Source organism: Triturus cristatus, chromosome 1_2 (assembly GCF_964204655.1).
Source record: "Triturus cristatus chromosome 1_2, aTriCri1.1, whole genome shotgun sequence".
Classification (NCBI taxonomy): domain Eukaryota; kingdom Metazoa; phylum Chordata; class Amphibia; order Caudata; family Salamandridae; genus Triturus; species Triturus cristatus.
Genome location: NC_140580.1, coordinates 140,426,551 through 140,440,423, shown reverse-complemented (window position 1 = coordinate 140,440,423; position 13,873 = coordinate 140,426,551). Strand labels below are relative to the sequence as shown.

General features: G+C 51.9%; 1 protein-coding gene across 2 annotated transcripts in view; it reads left to right on the top strand.

Moving 5' to 3' along the window:
- Positions 1–13,873, top strand: part of TDRD1 (tudor domain containing 1) — a 1,654,170-nt gene that overhangs the window by 1,052,534 nt on the left and 587,763 nt on the right. For both annotated transcript variants that reach the window (XM_085603291.1, XM_085603292.1), the window contains one exon: positions 775–885. In XM_085603291.1, the coding sequence (XP_085459417.1) occupies positions 775–885 (111 nt within the window). The remainder of the gene's footprint in view (positions 1–774; positions 886–13,873) is intronic.

Here is a 13,873-nt window from a genome sequence, read left to right as displayed (position 1 = left end):
TGGCTCGGTGTTGTGACGCGGAAAAGTTTCACAGTAGAAAACTGCATTCAGCACGCCGGGAGGGACATACATGGCTCCACTGACCTCATATCCGTGGACGACGTCAGGGCGGAGCCATGCGACGCCTTCCCCCGGCACCCAGAGGTACGGCTGAAAAACCTCCGGATCCGGACTGGCGCTTGGAGGATATTCTAATTTAAGGAATCTGCGACTAAACTGTGTCTCTACCAGATACATCGTTACCGAAGGTAAGTAACTTGTTCTACTGTTGGTACACAATGAATGCCGTTAATTTTTAGTAAACTTAAAAAAGACTGCTCATGAGTCTTTTGAGATAAAGCCCCGAAACCATGTGTTCTTCCTAATGGGTCTGCTTTTCGGTAAGTTTCAAACTAAAAATACTCTAGAATTTTGATTAATAGAATGAGTCAGCTGATTTGAATATGTTACTTGTCGGATGTCCACCCCACAGATGATACAATGTAATTCAAAATCTTCCTGTGGCTAGTCAAGATCAGTTACTCATCATTCTTACTCTTTCTATGTCTACTGTATTCTTGGTATGCAGTGAAAACAAAGCAAATTGTCTAAGAGCAGCAAGTGTGCATGGGGAAGTCATTTTCACCAGCTTCAAAATGTATTATGTTGTGTACGTAAGTGCATTGATTTCTCAGGACATTCCATCAATATGGAGAAAAGAAGATATAGGGCTACAGTGAGTGACTTACTAACAAGTATGAAAAAATGGTTATTGTAACATCTTTTGATTTACAGATTTGTGCACTCTAAATAAAATGAACAAGATGTTGGCCGAACATTGCCAGACAGTATCAAACAACATCTCTAATTTAGCAGAGGATGATGTTTGCTGTGCCTTTTTTTCAGGTGAGTATTTTTGTCTAGTCTTTAATAACCTTGACATTGAAATATGAAAATTCTCTTTGGATACTGCAGTTCAACATTTGTATTGTAGTTTAAAAGAACTTTGGTTCGAGAAGAGGTAGACTGGGGTTAGGGTTCAAATTGTGTTTGCCTGCAGTTTGCCATACAAGTCAAATTATTACATAGTATGACCCCCATCTTGCCCATAGATCTTTTCTGTCAATAGTAAAAAATGAGGTCATGCTACCAGTTATTTGCAAATGTCTCATTCAGTTCTAGGATAACCTCTCTCAATTACTTTGCCATCTCCATGTCTCCCACACAGCCTTTATTCTTTTCTGCTTTGTGAACATCATGACCCACTATTGGGTAGAGCCTAGTGGCAGTATGCATGCGCTTCTCGCTCTGCGAGACTGCTGTAGTAGAGTATTTGAGAAAAGTCGCGCCCACTCTCCTCCCATATTTTTCATTGGCTTGTATCATTGTCTTTTGTAAATGCTGCTTTCGGATTCGTTAATAGGCTTCTATGAAAGAAAGACATTAGTTATAGATTCCTTACCTTAGAATTACCCCCAGGCGTCATACTGGATCCGGATTTTTTTTTTATCAGCAGTACTTCTGCGTGTCGGAAGGGTGTCTCGGTCGGTTGCGCGTCCGTCGTGGCATCGTGGTCACTGGGATGACGTCGCTAATGCTACTTAGACTCCGCCCTCGCGTGCTGACGTCATTTCTTTCTTTTTCCGCCCAAGCCAGCGCACATCCGATGAGAGTGGTACCTCCAATCACTTTTTGACTGACTTTTTCTCCACTTTTGTCGACTTCTTTTTCGAGTCTTCAACTCCTAGGTGTACGAGGTATGCCTGGCTACAAGCCATGCGGTTCCTGTCATCAGATGATGTCGGTGACGGATCCGCACCGCGTGTGTCTTTTTTGTCTGGAGCCCGACCACGACCCCAAGTCGTGCTCCGACTGCTGGTCGATGGCGCCAAAGGATTCACGGGAGCTGTCCCGAAAGCTGCTTGAGCACCGGCAGTCTGCTCTGTGCCGTTCGAGGTCCCGGTCGCGAGGGAGGTCAAGGGACAGGTCGCAGAGCCATCACCATTCGTCCAAGTCTTCAAAGTCTTTCACTCCGGGTAAGTAGAAGCATAAGAAGAAGTCGAGGAAGTATCGTCGATCTTTGACTTCTCCTCGTCGTTCAGCCGATCCGATGAGGGACGCGGTTGGTACCCCTCCCGCGGCTCTGCACACGGAGCCCGAAGAGTCGACTCCGCGTCCCCCCTCCCCCCCTTTCCGGGAGCCATAGTGCCTCTTGCCCAGCTTTGTACGTTCTACGAGGCGATGCACGCCATCTTTGGGCGGCCCGATCCAGCCCGCGCGCCTTCGAGCCCCGCGGACTCGGTGCGGGGGCCTAGGCCTTCTCCTCCGGCAGCACTGGCCCCGGCGCCGCAGGCCCCCCTTGGATCAAGGCCTGGATCCGGACCAGTGCCGGTTGACCTGATTACGCATTCACAGGCGCCGTTTCCTCTGGCACACCTACCTCATTCAACGCCGGTCGGCCCCCTGGCCGGCGTTGACCCTGGCCTCCATCCAGACGTGGACCCGAAGCCAGACTGGTGTCATCCGACGCCGGATCCAAAGCTGAGGGGTTTTTATGCCCCTGTTCCCTCCTGGGACCCCTTTTCAACCAGAATGGCACCCAGAAGATGAGGAGGAGGACTGGTGACCCTATATCTGACCAAGTGGACAGTGAACAGGAATGGAGAGAGGAACTGGGGGATGCCAGTGGTTTGGATACCTTCCCTGACCCTGGCATGTTGTCTCCTCCTACCGTGGCTACGGAGGAGGGAGCGTCGTACGCAGTGGTGTTGCGTAGGGCAGCCGAGGCTCTCAACCTCTTGCTTCCTATGGTGGCGGTCAGGACTAACCTCCTTACAGAGGTGCTTCAACCTGCTGCGAGCTCTTTGGAGCCCTTTCTACCGTTTAACGAGGCCCTCACCGACATCCTTTTGGGCATGTGGTCCAGGCCCAAAACAGGGGTTCTCGTGGACAGCATTATTGCCCGACGCCACCGCGCGGCCCCGGGCAGCCCCACTTTCCTTTCCCAACACCCCACGTTGGAGAGCTTGGTGGTCCAAGCCTCCACTTCCAAAAGCGCCTTACCTACCGCTCCACCGGAAAGGGAATCGAAGAAGCTGGACCATCTTGGAAAGAATATTTTCTCTTCCGCCAGCTTAGGACTGCGGTACGTAAACACCACATGTCTCTTGGTACGTTATTCCCACTCAGTGTGGGATACGGTGGCGCAGGTGCTGCCTCCGGAGGACGCCTGGGCAGTGCTCTCCCAGGCTGTTGCTGCCAGGAGGGATGCAGCAAAGTTTGCGACATGGTGTGGGCTGGACACCGCTGTTTTTCAGGGGTTGTCTAGAACACCGTGATGGACATGCCCTTCGATGGCCGGCGCCTTTTTGGCGACAAAGCAGACAACGTTCTTGAGCGTTTCAAGGACTTATGGGCTACAGCCAAATCATTGGGCCTCTCCACCCGCCCTGCGCAGTCTGCTTTTTGCCCCTTTCGTGGCTAAGGAAGAGTTGCCCCGCTACATCCCGCCCAGAGCCACAGGCCGCAGCAGCTTACCCAACCTTCGCGCGGCCAGGGAGGTGGAAACAACTGTCGTGGTTCTGGGGGCCAGCCAGTGGGCAAGTCCACCAACCCCCTCCCCTCTGCAGCAGCCTCCAAACCCACCTAGTCCGACCTTTCAGGCCCATCATACGCCGGTGGGCTGCATGATTCACCATCACCTCCCCCACTTGCGCACCATCACGTGGGACAGGTGGGTTTTGCAAGACTACCCCTCCAGCCATGCCACCAAGGTACCATTGCATGTCAGAGGATCATCTGGCCCTTCTCTAGCAGGAAGTTACAGCTCTCTTGGCCAAGGGAGCCATCAGGTGCGTTCCAGTCCTAGAAGTAGGTTGTGGTTGTTACTCCCACTACTTTCTGGTCCCCAAGAAGGACAAGGGCCTGCGTCCTATCTTGGATCTCAGGGACGTCAAATGCTTCCTCCGGAAGGAGAAGTTCAAAATGTTGACGCTTGCTCAGGTCTTGTCTGCCCTCGACCCGGAAGACTGGATGGTGGCGTTGGACTTGCAGGACGCTTATTTTCACATCCCCGTCCTGCCAGCCCACCGGCGTTACCTACGGTTCACGGTAGGCCAGAGCTTTGTTTATTTACTGTGCTCCCCTTTGGCCTTACCAGCGCCCCTCGAGTGTTCACGAAAGTGATGGCGGTGGTCGCCGCTCATCTGCGCAGATCAGGAGTTTGTCTTCCACTATCTCGATGACTGGCTGTTGAAGGCGGGCTCGTCCCAGACAGTCGTCTCCCACCTCCAGACCACGGCCGACCTCCTGCATTCGTTGAGGTTCTCCATCAATGCCAAAGTCGCACCCAATTCCCTCTCAGAAGTTCCTTGTAGGAGAGTAGGGTCTGCTTTCTATGTTCACCCCCACTTTTTGCTTTTGCTTTACTGGTTTTCGACTTAGATATGGCTGTGGGCCTGCTAATCAGACCCACAGCCCTGCTGTTCTCTCTCTAAATTGATACTATGTACTTTAGGTGCATAACCCATTTGGATAGGATCACCTTATTGGCCCCTGTGCAGTGTACCCTAGGTACCCAGGGCATAGGTGTACCCTAGGCCTACCAGGGGTTGCAGCATGTATTATGCCACCCCTGGCCTGGCCTTCCATTATGACACCACTGACTGATCACTCAGCTGGGGCAAGGTCGTGTAATCACCCCTTGCTTAGGTGTAGTATTCCTATACCTAACTTACATATAGACACATGTGTACCTATCAGCCACTCCTATGGCAGGCCTTAACAATCCTGGAGGCAGAGTGCTTGGTAACATGTGAGATGGTGCTCTAGCATGAGCTGAGCCTGTCTGCAGCTTTCGGAACCATGTCCTTATAGCTGTTCTATGATATAGCCTACCATATACTCTTAAAGTTCCTTATAATCTTAAACGGTTATGGTAACTATGGTTTGGCTTTATCGAAACATGTCGTGTAAGGTGTCTAACACTGTGGAATAATACCCCCATACCATTTCTGGACATGAGGATATTATTCCCCCCTTCTAGAGGGAAAGACATGTTAAAATCATACTTTACTGTTAGCCTCTGACCAAAGCCTCAGCATCACAAAATGGATGCTGCTGCCACGACACAAGTCTGACCTCCTGCTGCTGGGAGTGATCCCAGCCAGGGAGGCCTGGACAATAGGTTTCCTGCTTGGGGAGGTGCTAGCACCTCCCCAGACAGCCTTTAGTGTATTGGGGCAGGGTGGGCTGAAAGGAATGAGACCTGCCTGGGGCACACAAGGTGTTCCTTGCATAGTCCAGTTCAAACCGGCGCTGGGGCTCTCCAGCCCCAGCTCTGGCGCGAAACTGGACAAAGGGAAGTGGGTGTAACCACCCCCTCCCAGGTCCCACCCATAAGGCGTGACCTAGCAGGTATCCCAGCCCCCCAGATTAGTATAAGAGTGGGAGTTGGGCCCCAGGACCTTAGATTATCCTGAACCTGCAACTTGAACAGAAACTCTGGACCTTCGACATTCGACGAAAGAAGAAGACTGAAGAATCTCCCTTGTGGCCAAGGAGTGGCTACCCTGTGCAAACAGGCACCATCAAGAGACTACCCTTTGCTTTGCCCACGTTCTACGAGGAACCGACTGCAGAGCCCGACCAGAGCCTTGACTTCCAGACTTCTCCGAGCCTGATCCACATCCACAGCCGAGCTGAGATCCATGGAGGCGACGAGAGACGTGGGACCGGCTACCTGGGAAAAGTGGCTAGTATCTTCCAGCGCAGCTTTTGAGGCACCCTCGAAGTTGTGCACCGGGGATTGAGAAGCCCCAACCCCAAGCACCATCTGCACCGAAGATCAGCCCCCCACACTCCACGAGTCCTGCGTGGGGCCCTTCTGCATTTTCCTGCTTGCCGCGCCTGTCCGGTTGCTTGCCCGCTGGCTAGTGGCCTTTGTGACGACGCATCCCGTAATCTTCACCGCTGGTTTGGCTCCTCCAGACCGGCTCCTGCTTCTTTGAAAAAGAGAAGCACCCCAGACCTTCCTGGTCTGCACCAGAAGCAAGTCCTCCGTTCTTCGTGGGTTCCGCTTGCCAAGGCTTGGTGAGTCCTAGTCCAACTTCGACGACGCCGACAGCAAAAGCCTTCGTGGGACAGCTCGCCTCCTGGTCCTGGTCGTCCTCGACGTTCCCGGGTCCTCGTGGCTGATGCGACAAGCTTCACCTTCACCTGCAATCTTCACAACATCGCCTGGTTCCTTCCTGGTTCCACGTGGTCACTGGCTAGTGACCTTGACTCTGTCCCTTCTGCTTGCAGGTCTCCTCTCTTCTTGATCCCAGCCTTGGGATCCACCGGACACTCTTCACTGACTGCCTGTCAGCAACTTTCCTTCAGGCATCCATAGAAGTCCACGACGAAACCCGACGCAAGCTCACACCTATGCACCCGCAGCCTGTGGGCTAGGTAACTTGGGTACTTCGGTGCTCACAAGGGTAGTGACTATCCTAGGGTCTAGTTTCCGAGTCTCGACTCTTTAGCTGCTTCAGAAGTGTCCTTAAACTGTTAATTTCTAACAACTACTATTTCTATCGACTTTTACGCATTACGCGTGAGTGTTTCCACTCTGCACCTCAATCCCGTGGGCCTCCCACTTCCTAACTGTTGCTAGGGTAGCGTAGCCCCAGCGATTCCCTAGGCCTAGGCCTATCCTATTTCCGTGACAGTGGTCCTTATACCACTTACTTAGTATATGGTTTGCGTGGCCCCTAGGGCCTAACTGTATTACTTACCTGTGTGACTTAATGTATGCTTAAATAAGACTGTGTTGTACTTACCTCTAATCTCATAGAGTGCTGAGGGTTTTACTAGAATAAATACACTTTATTTTATATATATACCTGTTGTGGTGTCCTTTCATTTGGTATTCAAGGGATTATATATGGTATCACAGCTGGCTTCACATGCCATTCAGAGTTTAGCCTAAGACTGCTCTTGTCCATGCTACCACTAGGATAGCTGGTCTATAAGGTTGACTTTACAACCAATCACCATAAGGGTTGTTTGGACTGATATAAGGTGTGTTCGAGGCATGTGGGCTGCTGAATTCATATCTGTGCATAGATCGCCGCCTAGTGTTGGGTCCGGATGTTTGCACGTTGTTGTCCTGGAAGAGTCTTCGAAGTATCCTGGGATAGGTGACTCCTCCCCTGGACTACAGTGCGCATGGGCATCCTCTCCATCCTCAGATTGTTTTTTTCCGCCATTGGGTTCGGATGTGTTATCTTGACTCAAGTTAGGAAAACCTGTTTTCAGGCCAAAAGGCCTTTAGCTCGCGTCGGTTCTGTTCTCGATCGGTATCGATAGTATCTTTGTTAGTTTACTAACTTCTAGAACAAACTTTCGCATCTTACCCGACCGTCGATTCGACATCAGCGATGGAATCGAGGACACCATTCAAGAGGTGTCCGGTATGCAATGCGAAATACCCCCACGTCGACGTCCATCCGGTGTGCAACAAATGCCTTTCACCGGATCACGACGAATCTACATGCATGGCCTGTGCCAGATTTCGATCCAAAAAGACTCTACGGAATCGACGAGCGGCGAGACTCGAGGCGCAGCAAGCGGCACCGGCCCCGGCCGACATCTTCAACGCCGAGACCGAAGAAGTGGAGAACCTACTCTCCAGTCCCGTTTCCGAACATGACTCCGGATCGGGAGACGTCGACGAAACACTCTTTCGCAGAGATGAAGACGACACCGAGGTAGTAGACTACGATGAGGCCTTAGGGGCCGAAGAGAGTAGCTCCGGTGACGAGCAAGGCCTACCCGTTCAGACTGAAGAAAGCCCAGTGCAACAGTCTATGGCTCCGGTCGAGGGATCGCCTTCGGGCCTTACCCAAGACTTATCCCGCAGTTCTTCGGCCCCGCCCTCGGGCCCGGCCTCGGACATTCAGCGGCAGCCATTAATGCCAAAAATGGCTGGTTTCCCTTCTTTAAAACCGAAACCGAAAGCAGTATTGGTTCACCTGAAACCGAAACCGAAAGTGGCGCTGGTCGGATCGAGGCCCTCCACACCTTCGACGCCAGCAAAAACATCGGCACCGAGCGCACCAAACGAGACTTCGGTGCCGAACTCGAAGCGGCCGACGTCGGAGTCGACATAAGGAAGAAGGCCTTCGGTACCACCAAACCTGCTCGGCTCCCGGCACCGACGCACTCGACTCCGACCCCAAAGGTCAAACAGCCTGCTGCGTCTCACACCGCTTCCACGGCGACATCTAAGCCACAATCATCGAAGAAGTCGACGGCCACTCCCACCCCTTAACTCGATGACCCACCGGCGCCGAAAAAATCCACGACCGCCTCAACAGAACCGGTCGGTGCGAAAGACTCGAGGGCGCTCCAAACACGACCCATTGCTGCGCAAAGCACCAAAAAGAAAATGGTCCTCCAGGACACGTCGGGCTCCGAGCCAATTAAAGCTCCAGCAGCCTCTTCGACACCAGCCAATATTACTTTTGGCCTGCCACCATCCACGGCCCCGAAAATGTTCCAAATCAGGACACGGGTGACCCATACCACAATCACGCCTGCCGAACACTCTGCGGAGACGTCTCCATCGCATATAATCGACGCCGACACCGGCAGGATGATTATCCACAAACAGAAAATAACTTCGGAGCCGGCTTTGGACTCCTTCAGGACTCCACTCAAAAGAAAGCTGCCTGTGGCTTCAGAACCAGTTCTTTACGAACCATTCCACTCACCCTACCAGGATCCACAATCCTTCTCTCCCACACACTCCGACACGGATGCGTTGGGGGACTACATGGGTGACCAAGTCCCCTACCCCGGAGACATGGACTCTGACGGCCAACAAGACCCTGATCAAACTTGGGATGACCCTGTGGACCCAGGTGCACCTATGGATGCACAAGACCCGCAACTCTATGGAGCAAAAACATCTCCCACAGAGGACACGGCAGCGTTCAACGCTCTAATTGAACGTGCTGCAGCCAATCATGGGGTGCAACTTCACTCGGACACCGTCGAGGACGACTTTCTTATGGATACTTTTGCATCCTCAGAAAGAAATATAAAAACTCTACCCATGTTGAAGGGTGTCCTCAAACCAGCAAAGGACATCTTCAAGGAACCCACCAGGGCAAGAGTGATAAACCCCAGGATCGACAAAAAATACAGATCAGCGCCTGGGGACCCTACTTACATCAGAGGCCAATTACCTCTGGATTCCATTGTCGTTGCGAATGCTCGCAAGAGGGCACACTCACAAACAACAGGTGATGCTCCTCCTCCGGACAAAGAGTCCAAGGTGTTAGAGACCTCTGGCAAACGGGTTGCCGCCCAGGCAGCCAACATATGGCGCATTGCCAATACTCAAGCACTCCTCGCTCGCTACGATAGAGCACACTACGACACATTAGAGCAGCTAATCTAACATCTCCCTGACCAATTCAGAGAAGGTGCAGAGATCCTCATCAGGGAGGGACAGCTCCTCACAAACGCATCCATCAAGTGCGCGCTGGATGCCGCAGACACAGCTGCCAGGGCCATAAACACTAGCGTCATGCTGCGACGACATGCCTGGTTACGAATCTCCGGATTCAAACCTGAGGTGCAAAACAACATACTCAACCAGCCTGTCAACCCCGACTATTTATTCGGCCCGGAGGTTGACACCACCCTAGAGAAAATAAAGAAGGACACGGACACTGCAAAGTCCATGGGGGCTCTCCAGACTCAGTCCTTTCGGAGCGGCTCCTTTCGTCGCCCCGGAAATAGAGGAGCAGGTAGAGGACAGGGGTCACAGCAAACATACAACAAGAGCAATACACAAACCACCTACAATAAAAACACCCGGGGTGGATATCGTGGCTCCAGTACAAAGGGCAGAGGACGCGGCTACGGCAACACCAGGTCCTCCCCCAAGAACAAGCAGTGACGCCCTCTCCCTTCCTCCCGACCACATAACACCTGTCGGGGGAAGGCTACAAAGGTTCCTGTCCACGTGGAACTCCATCACCACGGACAGGTGGGTCAAAGATATTGTCAAATACGGTTACTGTCTAGAACTAACCTCCACTCCACCCACAATACCTCCAAAAAACCGTCCTATGTCCTCAGAGCACTTAACGCTCTTACAGCAGGAGGTGCAAAGCATGCTTCTAAAAGGCGTAATAGAGGTCGTACCCGTCCACGAGCAAGGTACGGGGATGTACTCCCTGTACTTTTTAATACCAAAGAAGGACGGGTCACTCAGACCTATATTAGACCTGAGACCCCTAAACAGATACATTCTTTCCGAGCATTTTCACATGCTCACTCTCCAGCAAGTCCTCCCGCTGCTCAAGCAGGGAGACTTTCTAGCCACACTGGACCTCAAGGATGCGTATTTCCACATACTCATTCACCCATCACACAAAAAATACCTCAGGTTCACTGTTCAAGGACAGCACTACCAATTCAGAGTCTTTCCCTTCGGCGTGACAACGGCACCAAGGGTGTTTACAAAGTGCCTAGCTACTGTGGCGGCACATCTACGGAGGCAGCACATACACGTCTACCCTTACCTGGACGACTGGCTCGTTCAAGCGAAGTCAGCCCAGCAATGTGCCAGCAACATGTCCCGCACCATTCACCTCCTTCACAGTCTGGGGTTCTCACTAAATTACCCAAAATCCCATCTCCAGCCCGCACACGTACAACAGTACCTGGGTGCGACTATAGACACTCTGGCGGCCACAGCTCAGCCAAATTTAGTGAGAATCAACAGCATGCAAATGCTGATTTCCAAGTTCAAACCACAACACTCCCTGCCCGCGCGAGTGTTCATGCAGTTGATAGGCATGATGGCCTCCTGCATCTTCATAGTCCCACACGCGAGACTACATAAGCGCCCGCTTCAGGAGTGCTTAGCACGTCAGTGGAATCAGGCTCAAGGACAGTTGAAAGACCTAGTGTTGGTGAGCGGTCGGGCATACAACTCTCTGCATTGGTGGAATCCACAAAACCTTTGCAAGGGCCGACCGTTCCAAGAGCCTGTCCCACAGATAATACTGACGGCGGACGCGTCTCTCCAGGGATGGGGAGCTCATGTACTCCATTACACAGTGCAGGGACTATGGACACAACAACAAAAGAAGATGCACATCAACCTTCTGGAGCTGATGGCAATCTTCCTCGCTATGAAAGCATTCAAAGTACACTTGTGCAACAAAGTCGTGTTGATCCGGACGGACAACATGACTGCCATGTACTACATACAGAAGCAGGGAGGAACACACTCTCCACAGTTGTCTCATCTGGCTCAGAGCATGTGGAAGTGGGCCATTCAGAGGAACATGTTCCTCATGGCAGAACACCTCCCCGGCAAAGACAACCAGATGGCGGATCTGCTCAGCAGACACAGCCACCAGATGCACGAGTGGGAGTTACACCCATCAGTACTCCAACCGTACTTCCAGCAGTGGGGTCATCCAGAGATAGACCTATTCGCCACAAGCGAAAACGCAAAATGCCAAAGCTTTGCCGCCAGGTTTCCACATCCGCAGTCGCAGGGCAATGCGATATGGATGAACTGGTCCGGCAGATTTGCGTACGCTTTTCCCCCAGCACCACTGATACCGCTGGTGGCACGCAAACTGCGTCAACACTCACTGACGCTCGTCCTGGTTGCTCCAACGTGGGCACGCCAGCCGTGGTACACAACCTTTCTCGAACTTTCCGTGGTGCCGCATCAAAGGCTGCGGATCAAACCCGAGCATTTGACGCAGAACCATGGAGAGATTCAGCACCCAGATCCGCAACAGCTGAACCTGGCAATCTGGCTCCTGAAGTCCTAGAGTTTGGCTACCTCAACCTGCCACCTGACTGTATGGACATCATTAAGGAGGCCAGGCGACCCACTACCAGAGCTTGCTATGCAGCCAAATGGAAGAGGTTCGTCATTTATTGCAATAATAATGACATTAACCCGCTAGACGCATCCATCCAAAACATCATTTGTTACCTCCTACACCTATACCGATGCAATCTGGCGTACACCTCTATACGTGTCCATTTGACCGCAATATCAGCCTATCTGCAGACCAGGTAGCACCTCTCTCTATTCAGAGTGCCTGCCATCAAAGCATTCTTGGAAGGACTCAAACGAGTCATTCCACCAAGCCACCCACCGGCTCCGATGTGGAACCTCAACTTGGTCCTCACACGCCTGATGGGTCCACCCTTTGAACCTCTACACTCATGCGAGATTCAATTCCTTACCTGGAAAGTAGCTTTCCTAATAGCGATCACTTCTTTGAGGAGAGTTAGTGAACTCCAGGCACTAACCGTTCAAGAGCCATTTATACAGGTTCACGCCAACAGGGTCGTACTACGTACCAACCCCAAATTCATGCCAAAGGTGGTATCGCAGTTCCACATGAATCAAACCATTGAACTGACCGTTTTCTTCCAAAACCCACAAACTGTCGCAGAAAGGGCACTCCACACACTAGATGTCAAAAGGGCCCTCATGTATTATATCGACAGGACCAAACCCTTTAGGAAAACACAACAACTTTTCGTTTCCTTTGCCCCACACCACAAAGGTAACGCTATCTCCAAAGCAGGAATAGCCAGATGGATCGTTAAATGTATCCAAATTTGCTATCAAAAGGCTAAGCGTACTTTAACGATTCCCCCACGAGCCCACTCAACACGTAAGTTAGGGGCCTCAATGGCTTTCCTAGGAAACATTCCTTTGCATGACATATGTAGAGCAGCCACCTGGTCCACTACACATACATTTACCAAACACTATTGTGTAGATGTGCAATCAAAACAGCAGGCAGCTGTAGGACAGGCTGTTCTCAAAACTCTTTTTCAGACCGCTGCAGCTGGCACTGGTAGCCGCCGCTAATAAGAGGGCACTGCTATATATTCTATGCACAGATATGAATTCAGCAGCCCACATGCCTCGAACTGAATATACTACTTACCAGTATGCATCTGTTCTTGGCATGTAGGGCTGCTGACATTCATATCGCCCTCCCTCCTCCCCGGCGCCTGTAGCAGCTGCAGCTCTCAGAATTACTGTAAGCATGGTCATCACTTTCTATATCTACTCCATCACTGCCACAATGGCGAAAAACAATCTGAGGAAGGAGAGAATGCCCATGCGCACTGTGGTCCAGGGGAGGAGTCACCTATCCCAGGATACTTCGAAGACTCTTCCAGGACAACAACGTGCAAACATCCGGACCCAACACTAGGCGGCGATCTATGCACAGATATGAATGTCAGCAGCCCTACATGCCAAGAACAGATGCATACTGGTAAGTAGCATATTCAACACTAGAACTAGTGACATCATACATCAGGCCAACTTCTCACACTCCTCTTCATCAGAGCTGTTCTGGGCTCGACACGGTTTTGGGTCTATCCTCCCGAACAGCGAGTCTGGGATATTCAGGCTCCGATTCCGATCTTTCAGCCTTTATCCAGGGTTTTGGTCAGACGTACTCTGAGGCTGCTGGGCCTCATGGCCTCCTGCATCGTGGTAGTCGATAATGCCAGGTGGCATATGCGGCCTCTGCAGTGGGACCGGAAGTGCCAGTGGGCGCAGCATCAGGGGAATCTGTCCGATTGCGTCCAGATCTCAGAGGGCACTGCTCGACAGCTGTGGTGGTGGCTCACGAACCAGGATTGGGATAATAGCAGATCCCTCTCCCTTCCACAACCACACCACACTGTGGTGATGGACGCATCCCTTCTGGGCTGGGGCAGCCACATGGGAGAGGCGGAGATCAGAGGCCTCTGGTCTCCAGTGGAGTCCGGGCTCCACGTCTACCTTGTGGAGCTCCGGGCAATTTATTTTGCTCTGAAAGCATTCTTTCTCTCT